Source organism: Phalangium opilio, unplaced genomic scaffold (genome assembly GCF_054372755.1).
Source record: "Phalangium opilio isolate 3A_F unplaced genomic scaffold, DU_Popi_V2 ptg000089l_1, whole genome shotgun sequence".
In the NCBI taxonomy this organism is placed as follows: Eukaryota; Metazoa; Arthropoda; class Arachnida; order Opiliones; family Phalangiidae; genus Phalangium; species Phalangium opilio.
In genome coordinates, this window is record NW_028324194.1 from 8,339,246 (window position 1) to 8,353,168 (window position 13,923).

The window sequence follows — 13,923 nt, forward strand, 5'->3', positions numbered from 1 at the left end:
ACTTAAGATTATATAATCTTCTCGACACGGAGAGGTAATATTTTGGTTTTCCCAACTTGTAGTTAAGCGGTTTGCGATGGGCGTCCATTATTTTTAGTCAATTAGTCACGGATTTTCAATCACAGATGTGCTAAACTGATCCTAAAATAAACAAAAACGGGGCTCATCGTCTGAAGCTCTTCAAACTCACGGATGGCTAACACTCAACCAACTACATAGATTGCATTTATCTATTTTTATGCTAAAGGTTTTTAACAATAAGTGTCCCGCCCGAGTACATAAAGACTATGCTACCAGAAGGGGATAATATAAGAAGGATGAAACTCCGAATCCTCTTAATACTTTAGTTATGTAGCGTCATTCTTCCCAGGCTCACCCTTTCTGTTGGCTCTCCCGCTCAACCGTAAGGTGAATTCTATATCTTTTGGCACTAAATCAACCCTTGGGGTGGGACGAAAATCCACGAGCGCGCCTTGGCACATAGTTAAGCGCTAATAGAGTAATGATGAGGGAACTATTTATCGTGTGAGTGATTCGGTTTAGAAAACTTGCTCCAAATGTTAAGGGATGTTGGGAAGAATGACGTTACGCTTACCCCGCTATGTGGTACACTTCTCTCGAAGATAAGTATTATATACTTCTGATGCTACTCGTGGTTCGGTAAATAACTTTTATGTCTGCCAGAACCCAAGTACTCATAGTTCTCGGAGCCTCGAAACCAGGGGAATAAAATCATGAAACTCTGTTCCAGGCGATAAAAGAAAATTTAATTCAATATCTGATTTTAAAACAAAGATCCTAGAATATGTCAAAGATAGTTTTTAATTTTGATTAACATTTTTAACTTAAATCAGATTCCTACGTTAACCAGTTGTAAACTGATTGAAATATCCACGAAATGAAGCTATTATTACATAGATAATGATCGATGTGACACGCAAATCCGAGTCTTCAACGTCATGGCAGGGAGTAAGGTACGTTAGAGGGAGTTTTGATTTAATGCTAAAAAAACCGTCATACAGTGGCAAATGGTAAAGAAAGTGGGGGGTAGGAATTTTTATCTCCGTTCCTCAATTTTTGCTAACGCGCAGGCGCGAGTGACGTCGTTTACTACCGCCAGCAGAGAGAATTTAAAAATTATCTCTGCAGCCAGCGCCAGCTTCTGCTTCCATCGACTGCTGCCCCACTCACTCTGTTCGACTCGCCGTCGAGATAACCGGGAAGCCCGGAAGGCGAATTTGCGGTATCGTTCGGTAGGCGTTATAAAATATTCAACGTTTTAAAGCTCAAGTTTCGAAATTTTTTGAGACATTTACCAAGTCTTCAACTAAATATTATAACATTTTCTTTAAATTTCAACATAAATATAGCTCTGAGAATAAAATTAGACACGAAAACTACACTAAGCCTTGGTTAGATATCATCGGCTGAGGCCGAGCGGCGCATCTCGAGCCGCCGGCGGCCGGGCTTGCCGTAACGGCGAGAACAGAAAAATACCTCGTTAAAAAACAGATGCACGACGGTTTTTAAATTTGACGCATGCGCGCGGACACCGCGTTGAGTCCCCGAGTCAGCGCCAGAGAGAGACGATTTTAGCCACGAATCTAACGAACGCGCCTATTCACTTTAATACTCCCTCTAATGTTCCTTACTCCCTGGTCATGGTACAACTTTGCCAACCTTAAGGCCTTTTCAGACGATACAACATTTGACTCGACTAGATGGATCAAAAAGTTGAGTCAGCAAAAATTGGTAGAGTGATCAATTTTTAATTGGTGATTCAACTCGCGAAACCAACTTCTGTTCACACGGCCCCACCAGTTTACTCAACTCCATCTAATAGAGTCAAAAAGTTGTATCGTCTGAAAAGGCCTTTAATTTAAATTGCTTTCTTTTCTTTTGAAATTTTACCATGTTTTATTAAGAAAAAAGGATTACATTAAATGACCTTGTGTTAAAATAAATCATGAAAATTATAATCATTCTTAGATATCAACTGATTTCCCTCAATAATTAAAATACCAACCGACATATAATTACGGTTATAAACGAGTATGTGAAAAATGAAAACGTGATAGCACGCGAAGTAAAATTATTGGCCTTGCCGTCTTCGTTGTTGGGTGAAGGTTTCTTCTATATTATTTTAATAAGAATTTAAAATACTCTGGCGCGACACACGATATCGCTACTACTACGTTATTAAGGTTTATTAAAAAGTTCACTTGATTATTGCAAATTTTCTCTCAGAGAAAGATCAGTCGACATTAGGATCAGAGATGAAATTTGATTTTAAATCCTTGTTTAAATTTTTGGAAAATGTTTTCGAGATCGTATCTTACGCCGTGGCTTTTATCTACGATTATATCACGTCGATTCCGAGGAATATTAAAATTTACAATTCTATGAAGTCGATACCCAAATTTGGTCGTTTCTGCGCCAGCACCTATCAACTGCTACGCTTTCTAAGATTCCACAAGAGAGATGTCCCCAGCACTGTCAGTGAGTAACTATTTCGAGCTTTCTGTTACGACAAAGAACGTAAAAATATTTGGAGAATATTAGTTTCAGGAGGTTGGGTTGGTACTAGTAACTGTGAAAACGTTTTACAAATCTTTGAATAACTTTAGTTTCGCTAACGTTAGACACCTGAAACTTTCAGGATATGAAATATGATTCTTGAGACGCAATCCACCAAAAGTTCAGATTTTTAACTCTTTTAAATTTTGCACAATATCACAATTCCCAAATTCCTTAGATGACCCCAGATTTGAACAATCTCTGGTAAATATGAACACCCTGTCCCAAAATATTGAGCATTGGTGTTCGCATTTGTGTCCAATAATAGTTGAAGTCTTTGAAGCTGAAAAATTTTAATACCTGGACTTCAGGCAATTAAATTTTAATAACGTTAATTGGCTTAACCTTGTCGGCTAACCAAAATGTTGATATTGTTATGACGAGAAAAGTTGTTTACTTATTTTCAATTTCAGTGTATCTCGAGGTTATTCGTGGCTATTCGGTTTTGGAGAAAAAAGGAATTCTCTTAACAAGCTTGATTTTCAAGCCAATGGTGTTCCTATCGAAAGTCTCTACAGTTCAGGTAAAATATGTATATTCAAAAACTGATTTATGTACTAAGAACGTCGGATCGTAGCTTTAGCCTCTAGTACTATCCTCGCATACTTTATTGAGAAACTTCGTCTGCTTATATTTTGACTCCTCCCACAAATTCTGTATATAGCGACTTCTAGAGATCGAAAATGTCATTCTTATCTCTATTTTCGTGGTTAAATATTTTGTTCCGAAATTGCGCCAGTGGCAAAAAAGCAAAGTGGACAACAATGCGATATAACTCCCGATTTAGTGGAACTAAGTTGTAAAGTTAAGAATATAAATAATTGATGTTTCTTTTTTTTAAGTATCTAGTTTTCTCCAACATCAATTATTTATATTCTTAACTTTAAAACTTAGTTCCACTATATACAGAATCTGTGGGTGAAGTCAAAATATAAGCAGACGAAGTTTCCCAATAAAGTATGCGAGGATGGTACTAGAGGCTAAAGCTATGATCCGACGTTATTAGTACATAAATCCGTTTTTGATTAAAGTCAGTATGAAGTCTTATCTAAGAGAGCTACTGCCGCTCTCTTAGAATAATAGACCATATTATATACAAGTTTTCATAGTTATTAAAGACTACCTGTTCCCCGCGGCGTCGCTCGCGTGTAATAAGAACTTCCATGAAAATGATGTAAAGAATGGGTAGATTTTACTGATGACTAATATTTTTGTAGCATTCTACGAGCGAAGGCACTCGGCGTTGCCCGTCAGCCCGTCGGGACATTTTTTATTAGTTTTATGCGGACATTATTCTAAAAAGAAGGGTTTTTAAATTTAAGATCGCTATTTAAAAAGATGACATCAAATCGAACCCGAAAGACCATTCAGCCCGTCTATAGGTTAAAGCATAAGTTTATAAGATATGTTCCATAAGTATGTCACTACCCATACTTCGTAATGTTAGAGGCTTAATGAGAGCTAGTTCAAGAACGACGCGAGAATTGACTACACTCGGTTTTGCAGTCCATCCTCCTCTTTAGTCTGTACTAAGCCTTTGACAGCGCGTCACTAGGCGTCGCTTTACGAGAATCTATGACGTTTCACCTACGTCACTTCATGACAAGCTCTCATTAACGAGTGACACACTTATGGAACATATCTTATAAACTTATGGTTAAAGGAAACCAGTGTACTAAATATTTGCGAAATCGGTTGAAACGCGCGGACTTTGTTGCATAGAGAAGATTTTTTACATTTCTGGGCGCCATTTATTAATATGGCGGCGGATTTGAAACATCTTTCTTAGTATGTGTCTACTACTTATGAGTAACGTTCCTGCAAATAGGGCCAGCGGTTTGGGCTGGGCGTTGATTATCAGTCAGTCAGTCAGTCAGGACTTTGATTTATATAGATATAGATTATGGTTATTGTTTATTCTTTCAGAGCCTTTTGTCTAACAAGGAAAATGTTGAGAAGTCATTCGTTTACCATTTCATGAAACCATGGCTTCGAAACGGGCTGTTTGTCAGGTAAAAAGATGCAACGTCTTTTTGATAAAAAAGACAAAAGTTGAAATTGAATGGCACTTTTGTAGTGGAAAGGAATTGTGGCGAGATCGTAGGAAGAAGATAGCGCCATCATTGCATCCGAAATTGGTCAACTCTTACTTTCCCATATTTCAGGAATGCGCCCTGACTCTAGCGAACAAGTTAGCTAAAACACAGGGTCAAGAAGTGGACATTCTGCCTCTTATGAGCTACTGCGCACTCGACATAGTCATTGGTATTAAATTTCAGCGCCAGTTCACTGATATCCAATACATAAATTCTTTGTCACTAACCTAGCTGGCATGTTTGAAAAGCTAATTTAAAAGATGCATTTTACTCCTCAGAAAGTACCATGGGAGTTAAATTGGGAATTCAGAACAACGAGGACTCTAAGTATTTGGAAAGTATTCATTTGTAAGTACAGGCGGTCCACGGTGAACAGTGGGGAACTTACCATTTTTAAAAACCACTAGATTGAGCAGTGCCTTCTTATTTCGGTTATTAAATCCGCTTTACTTGGTCGATTGGATTTTCAAGCTCTGTCCAACGGGTAAACGATACTTTAAAGCCCTCGACTACGCCAGGAATTTTACAATGACGGCAAGTATACGATGTATTGTTTTAACAATTGATTGGACTAAATATTCACTCATGCATTGTCAGATCATTGAGGAAAGAAAATTCGTGTTCTTGGCGTTGAAGAAAGAAGCTCCTAAAGATGTTTTCGATTTTAAGTCAAAGGTTTCGCTTTTGGATTTCCTTTTGGAGATGCATCTTAGCGACGACAACTTCCGGTTGGAAGACGTTCAAGACGAAGTTGAAGCGGCCTTGTTCGGGGTAAAATCTTTCCATAATTTAAACACCATTTTGAAGCGTCAGATTTTTTTAAACCTCTTTTAAGGGTCACGACACTGTGGCAGTCAATATGAGTTGGGTGTTGTTCTTGTTGGGACAAAACGAGTCAGCACAAATGAAAGTGCACCAAGAACTGGACGAAGTGCTTGGTTCCTACAACGAATCTCCCGTTGAGCTAGATGACCTCAAAAGACTACCCTACTTAGACTGCGTCATCAAAGTATGTGGAACCAAGAACTAATTTTAAATATAACAAAAACAGTAATATCAAAAGCATAAAAATGATAAAGCCGTCAGTGCTGAGCCATACGTATATTATGTAACATTGCCTATAGACCTATTCACATTAAGGGCCGCGCATGAGAAGTTGCAATGTTTGGGGGCATGAGTTATAGCGCTTCTATGGAGTTAAACGTGTAAGCTAAACTACGATGGACGTATGGGAGACCTTTTGAAATTTAATATTAAAATAAAATGCCTAGTATTTAAAACCGAGATAGTACAATTAAAATCATGTTAAGAAATGAAGTGTTTAAGTTCTAATGGAAACGGTGCATTGATATTAGTAGGCCGCTATAACTCACTAAGCCTTGGCGACGGTACGGGATCATCGATTCATCGGCGAATAGACGGCGATGTCCGCCGTTGCCGTGCCGAAAGCGCTGTGTATAAATGCCCGTAAGCCCTGGCGCCCAATTTAGTGTGTAGAATTTCATTAAATGCCCTAATTTTAGGTCTATCAATTGAATTCGATAAAATTTCACCTCGGAAGTTCAATTAATACTTTTACAACAAGTAATACAACACTGTTTTATAAAAATAAACTCGAATGCGTAGCAAATAAGGCAAAAGGAATGGTTAAAAGTACTGCACTGCCCCCAAACCTTCTTTCTACGCATGCTCACCTCTCGAAATTTTTCCCCCCTTTTCACCCCCGCTCTACCGGTGAAAAGGTCTATTGAGCCCAATAAACATTGCCTGAATTTAGGGTGTGTCGAGACACTTTTGAAAACAGACAGAAGGAATCTTATCATTTTATTTCAATTTTTGGCAGGAAGCAGCTCGGCTGTACACTCCGGCACCGGCAATAGGGAGGCGTTTGGACGAAGACTTGTTGATTGGTATTTCATATCACCACTTGGACGTCCCATAACCGTAAATCTCAAAGGGTTCTGCTTTTAATTTATAGATGACGTGGTGGTACCGAAGGGAACCGAATGTATCGTAGTTATAGACATAGTTCACCGTGATCCGGATGTCTACTCCGACCCCGAGTTTTTTTTGCCCGAACGCTTTCTGCCCAACGCCGAAAAATCCTTGAACTCTTTCGCATTTCTCGCCTTCTCATCGGGACCCAGAGGATGCCCAGGTAATAACTTGTTGACTTCCTTAAATTATTTGGCAATGTAATCTCCAATTTTCTGAGCAGTGTTCCAAGATATTGCCTCGATCTGTCCATTGTTATAATTACGCCTTTTAAATTTATCGTTAGCATCGCGCTATAAACATGCCTTGAAGGGTATAATTGTCGGGGACACAGCGTTTGGAAAACACTGCCTTAGAACAATCACCTAACTCTAAATGAGGCCAAGCATTATCGGTTGCGGCAAAATTGGGCAAACTCTTAATCTCGATTAATTTAAAAACTTCTTAGGACTTAAGAGCTCTGCCAGTTTAAAGATCAAAATGTGATGGTCAACAGTGACGTCATCAAACTGACATGAATTATAGAAAGTTCTTTGATAATAAAACACTGTTCTTTCTTATTACAGGATATCGCTACGCCTTGCTGGATATGAAAGTGGTGTTGAGTACGATACTGAGACGCTTCACCGTAAAATCTACGCTACCACGTGACAAAATTCTCTTCTCCTTTGAAATGGTTCAAAAACCGATTGGCGGATTGCCAGTCACCTTTCTGCCTCGATAGAGCAGGGAGCACGTTTTGGTGCATGAGCGTGGGAACGGGGACAAAAAGATTCAGCGCAATATGGGGGGGGGGCAGGTCACAATGAACACTATATCTCTAGAGGGATTGGAACAGGGTAGGTTTTTCTCGTGTAGCGCATTAACTTAGGCAGTAGCGAGATAGTTTCATTTTTGAAAATGTTTTACGTTCTATTCTTGGCGATATGCCAGAAATATCACTTTGTGTTCCATTTTAGAGGGCCGGTAGCGGCTGTAGGCCTTTCTAGGTATGGACCCACAGTCCCACACGCTCCCTTAATGTTAAAGAAAAAACAAAACCCGGTTTTTAGGCTTAGCTTCCCATAAAAAACAAATAAATTTTATTCGTGATTCTATAGCGCTCAAGTAATGGCTAAGAATGGCTCAAGCAATTTACAATAAAGTCACATCATTTTGTGTCAAACATAAGCCGCTACTTTACTTTGTTTAGAGGTTAAAGCAAAGCTCGGGTCAAGCGGATCCCCTTTCATTTATAAAGGTCAGAATCAAGACGACAGAAAACATTTTAGGGCCTTAAGAAACGCCATTTTCCAAGATGGCCTCGAATTCGAAAAATCTTTCTTGGTGCGCGACTATTATTTAAGAATAACGTCTCTGACAAATAATTTCGGGGAAACGGTAATTGGAGAAAATAATATTGGGGTAAACGGTAATTGGAGAAAATAATATTGGGGTAAACGGTAATTGGAGAAAATAATATTGGGGTAAACGGTAATTGGAGAAAATAATATTGGGGTAAACGGTAATTGGAGAAAATAATATTGGGGTAAACGGTAATTGGAGAAAATAATATTGGGGTAAACGGTAATTGGAGAAAATAATATTGGGGTAAACGGTAATTGGAGAAAATAATATTGGGGTAAACGGTAATTGGAGAAAATAATATTGGGGAAAAGGGTAATTGGAGAAAATAATATTGGGGTAAACGGTAATTGGAGAAAATAATATTGGGGTAAACGGTAATTGGAGAAAATAATATTGGGGTAAACGGTAATTGGAGAAAATAATATTGGGGAAAAGGGTAATTGGAGGAAATAATATTGGGGTAAACGGTAATTGGAGAAAATAATATTGGGGTAAACGGTAATTGGAGAAAATAATATTGGGGTATACGGTAATTGGAACAATTAATATCGGGGTAAATGGTAATTGGAACAATTAATATCGGGGTAAATGGTAATTGGATCAATTAATATCGGGGTAAACGGTAATTGGATCAATTAATTTTGGGGTAAACGGTAATTGGATCAATTAATTTTGGGGTAAACGGTAATTGGATCAATTAATTTTGGGGTAAACGGTAATTGGATAAATTAATACTAGGGTAAACGGTAATTGGAACAATTAATACTGGGGTAAACGGTAATTGGAACAATTAATACTGGGGTAAACGGTTATTGGAACAATTAATACTGGGGTAAACGGTTATTGGAACAATTAATACTGGGGTAAACGGTAATTGGAACAATTAATACTGGGGTAAACGGTAATTGGAACAATTAATACTGGGGTAAACGGTAATTGGAACAATTAATACTGGGGTAAACGGTAATTGGAACAATTAATACTGGGGTAAACGGTAATTGGAACAATTAATACTGGGGTAAACGGTAATTGGAACAATTAATACTGGGGTAAACGGTAATTGGAACAATTAATACTGGGGTAAACGGTAATTGGAACAATTAACACTGGGGTAAACGGTAATTGGAACAATTAATACTGGGGTAAACGGTAATTGGATATTCTCTACACTTTCTATCTCTTCTAAACGTGCAGGCGTCCGGCAAGGACAGACGCTTGGGCCTTTTCTTAGAATTCACCGGTATTAAATTTGCATATAAAATTAAAAAAGGACATCGAATTTTTTGGTTACTCTTGTGGTTGGAAATGCAGAAGATATGGTTATGATAAGCCTATGATCAAATGTCAAACAAATTCAAATGATACCTTGCCATTAGAAAATTTCTTCAAGTGATTCTCGAGTCTTTCAACTATTGAACTTTGCAGTCGAAAAATGACAATGTCTGGCTATTGGGCTGCCAGACAACCAACGATCATTGCAGCACTCACTCAACAAACGGTCATACTGAAATAAATTCCCTATGACCTAGTTGAAAGCTCACTAACAAATTCATTCGAAAAGTTCGTCACGTACTTTCTCTGATATGTGAATAGTGAAATGGAACTACGGTGTCAAAAATGATTAGTTCTCCTTGGAAAACAAACAAACTAAAAGCATTTCTATGTTCAATCAACTGCGCCAAATGAACTACATGTCAGTTTGGCCTAGTTGAGCTGTATCATAGATAACATCTTTATTCGAAAGTTAGGTCGCGTTACGTTTTTTGACCTAGTGGAAGTATGACCCATTTCAACTACAAAAGGGTCAAAACGTTAAGTGGATTTTTGTGTTTTGATAAATGACCCAATTGAGTTCTCAATAACTGGGTGATTGTTAGGGGGAACGAAAAGAGGGAGGGGACGTACCTTTGGCAGCGCTAAAATCGAGTTGATCGACACACGTTCCTCTATTTGTATAAATTGAGGGGGATCAAGCGACATGGATCACCTGAAATTGACACCGCTGATCATCACAGAACTCCACGGCGAAGAAGGTAAGCTAGGCTTTAATATGGGTGACTGTTACTTTGCACCGGGTTCGTCATGAATTTTTAGTTTTTAATGGTGCTGGTGTCCCAAATGTCTCGCCTTTTCCCGTAGTCTCAATTTTTTCAGAGGTGCTGGTTTTCCCGTGGTTTCTCTTGGTACTTGGACGACCAAAATTAAGATCGCTCTCCTTTTAGTACCCCAAGTCCTTGTGGTTATGAGATTCGACAACATTCTTGTTTCTTGTCGTGGTGTGGTAGCGCAACCTGTTTGCAGTCCGTGTAATGTGACCCATCTATAGGTGGTGGTCTTTAAAGGAATCGTTTTCTCCACACTCCATGTCTCCCATTAGTACCTCAATTCATTCCTTATGGCAGAAGTGAGATGAGACTAGAAGTACTGAGCTAACCAAATTCTTCACTCGGCGAAAGTGAATATTCTTGATAATACACCAACGGTTGGCCCTCAAGTGGCGGTTTCAGAATTTCCCCTCCAAAACGTGGGACGCACGTGGCGGTAGACGGCCGAACTAGATTCAAGCACCCGCGTCCGTGTTCGACCGCTTTAGGTTGAGGGGAAGGGGGTAGGGAATTTTTTGGCACTCGACCAATTTTTTTCTCTCTAGCGTAGGTGCGCTTGAAGCGGCATAAAATCCTGAAATTTGTTCACTAGTGCCAGGATCTACTACCAATGCTAGAGCCCTTCACTTCTAGTCTCATCTCACTTCTGCTTATGGTTAAGGACCCTTGAACATAATTTTTCCTTGTCGTGGTGAGGCGGCACAGCCTCGCTGTCCCTGATCTGTCCCCGTAGGCGAACCACAAGAGCAATGGGCTCTTCTTGTGGGTCGATGTAATAAGGTGATATTTTCGATATGTAAAGATTTTTTGTTGTTGAACAGATTTCATTGCGAAGAAATTTCAACCTTAAGAAAAAATGAACGGATACACTTTGTCCACTTGCGTCGCTCTTGGCTTGGTCGTCATCATGTCCGGCATCTTCCAAATGTCTGCTGAAGGTACAGGCTCCATAAATTTACTCTTTGAGGTTCTATCAATCATCGATAACACATCAAGTTACCCGCCAAGGCTTATATGAGCAGTTTTAACTAGGCCTAGTTCTTTGTATTTAAACGATTTGGCTGAATCAGAGATTTCACACATGGTAGTAGTTGGAAAGTTGAAGACAGGAAAAGTTATAAAATGTCTGCAGCATCAAAAGCAGTGTTTCCCATAGTTTTCATGACACATCTTATCTTAATTCCATGTCAATTTAAATTTGGAATTCTGAGAACTTTAATCAGACTGATACCATGTACACCAGGAGGCGAGGCTAACTTTTACTGCACCATTGTTCGCCACAGGGTGGGAAATAAGGATTTTTTTAAACTGGAAATTGGGCCAGCGACCCCCCTGGTCTAGAATAAATAAACTGGTCCATGACCATTGACCAGGGCGTGTCGTCTGCTAAACTATAGAAGGGGATAATTAAAATAGTTAAGATAATGTCTGGACTCTCGCTACCCTTGAATTTTAATAGTGGTCAAGTGGACCACTGACCCCCTCCAATTTAATTTTTAAACTGGTCCAGGCAATTTTTAAACTGGTCATTTGCTCTGTGCCACCGCCTTAATTCCCACGCTGGTTCGCCAAGAAGTCTGGCCTCCTTGTGTAAATGGTATGAATCCTCTTAATCTGAACTTTACGTATGGCCTAAAATTACAACGTGGTCAATAATATGTTATTTGCGAATTTCGCCTTTGATCACTATTTATGGTTTTTTGACAAAATTTAATAGTCCAGTAATGACATGTCGTTTAGAAAACATTGGACACATAAGCCTCTTAAATTGACTATAATTTAATTATATACTTGAGAAGTTAGCATACTCTTAAAGATTTTTGGAGACCAATCCCTGGCGTACAATTTTTAAATTCCTCTACTATGAACAATGACCAATCATCCTTGGTGTTTACTGTTGTTACCCTACCCTTTTACACGCCAACCCTTTAAAAATTTTCTTCCCTACAATTTAAAAATATTAATTTTCATTACAGGTGCATGCCCTATACAGTGAGTAGCATTATAAATTAATTTTAGTAAACTTAGCCCTGGTCAGTTAATAATGATTGCGCATGGTCAAGTGACCACTACCAGGAATATATAAATTTAGTCAACTTGGAATCTTTAATAGGAGGGGCTTATAATTTTGTTAAACCACCCACTCCTAATTTCTCGCGTTTCATTGGTTATTCAAGCATGTAGGACACCCGTCGGTCCTAGGTCTTCTCGTTCAGGAATTGCAAAGATAACTTGTTTACATTCTGGTTCAGGGCTCATACGTCGCGTTAGTCAAGGCACAGGTTGCTAGCTAAGTCAATATCACGCGACACGCGGTTTCAAATACATTATACATGACGTCAAGGGTGACGGTTTCTATAACTCTTCCCCTTTAATTCAAGCAGAAAGGTGCAGAAAATGACCCGTTAAAGATTTCAAGTATAAGAAATCTTTGTATTCCTGTTTTTACTGCTAAAAACTATAACGCTTAAATTTATTTATATATTTTCTAACAGTGGAATTAAAAACAGATTACTTAGTATTCTTTTCGAAACTCAAATTAAAATAATAATGATTCATTATTTAGGGGCAGCAATGGGGATATATTTGCTCAGGCGTTAAATTGTGTGCTCGAAGCAAATGGAAATCAAGTAAATGCGTTAGCGAGTCGCGTTTCGGATCTCTCGATGCTTCTTAGCGAATTATTTACACTTAATGATCCGTCAGATTTGTTCGGTTATTTAGCGGATCTTTATTTTGCTATCCAAGACCTTTATACCACTCTTGGTGGTAATAAATAACCACAATCAGAAGAAATTAAAGATATTATGGAATATATTAACTCCGTTTCAGTCTCATTCTCTTTAACATTTGAAATGAATGTATAGTGTGTTAAAAAATAAATAAATAAATAAATTGGGTCACTCGCTGGCTAATATTACGGTATACCCTAAGGCTGTCTAAATATGATTGTATCTTCTCTGGATACTATGATACAGTCTTCTGGCTGTGTCCGATGGATTGAGGGTATTTCAATCTACGAATTAAGCCCTTAAGATATTCAGTTGAAGGTCCCAAACTTAAGTTACGACGATTTTAAGAAAAGTGTTCCAAATTAGAGCCGTTCCAAGTTGGGGTTACTGACCCTATATTAGCGTTCCGACGTAATCTCATAGGCTAAATGTGAATTTTCTCGAGAAGTCTTCTTTACTAGACTTTCAAACAGTTCTAAATTAAAACATCTTAATTAACATTGTGTTTGAATCTCTTCTTTAATTATAATGGGTCACCCTATAATCTTAACTTGAAAACTGTGTCTCTTATTGTAAAATGTCAGAGAAAGTTTTTGGCTTAAAGTCATCCATATATTCCACAGTACATACTTATGTCCTCCCACCCTCCCATTTTGGAACACAACGTATTCATACTAAATTAAGAACTTAATTACGTTTTCTAATTGCAATACTACTCGCTATGGAGTCCGGCGTCGCCCCTGTGTTTGAAGGGAGTGTAAAGAGGTAAGACTTCACTGTCTTTGTAGACGCTATTTAACACTAATAAATAGTCAATGAGCAAACCCACCATAATGTTGTCATTTTAGACAATATTTTTTACATCTTTAAGGTTCAATGAATCGATGCTGTAACGGGGTTATCGTTCAAGAGGGGACGCAACTTAGAAGTTCTGAAACTTCTCCACTGGGTTACTGATATCAGATACGCAGTTTGATCAAATTCGGAATCAAACCACAATGACGGAGGAGGTCACCTTCTTGGGTTAATTCCCTGGCACCAACCAAGAAGCACCGCTAGGGGCAGGGCGAC

At 38.6% G+C, this 13,923-nt stretch overlaps 1 protein-coding gene across 1 annotated transcript; it reads left to right on the forward strand.

Annotated features, from left to right (window-relative positions):
- Positions 1-959: 959 nt before the first annotated feature.
- LOC149647367 (cytochrome P450 4V2-like) lies at positions 960-7,420 on the forward strand. The gene is made up of 12 exons (XM_089849643.1): positions 960-969; positions 2,248-2,499; positions 2,991-3,100; positions 4,504-4,589; positions 4,655-4,842; positions 4,952-5,021; positions 5,081-5,207; positions 5,271-5,444; positions 5,509-5,682; positions 6,517-6,583; positions 6,652-6,831; positions 7,235-7,420. Exons 1-12 carry the CDS (start codon positions 960-962, stop codon positions 7,390-7,392), a joined length of 1,596 nt encoding a protein of 531 aa, XP_089705769.1. The 3' UTR covers positions 7,393-7,420.
- Positions 7,421-13,923: the final 6,503 nt, after the last annotated feature.

Coding starts and splice junctions, on each gene's coding strand:
- LOC149647367 (XM_089849643.1), top strand. Junction 4,843..4,951: donor CGCACTCGACATAGTCATTG/GTATTAAATTTC, acceptor TTTACTCCTCAG/AAAGTACCATGGGAGTTAAA. Junction 6,584..6,651: donor GGACGAAGACTTGTTGATTG/GTATTTCATATC, acceptor TTTAATTTATAG/ATGACGTGGTGGTACCGAAG.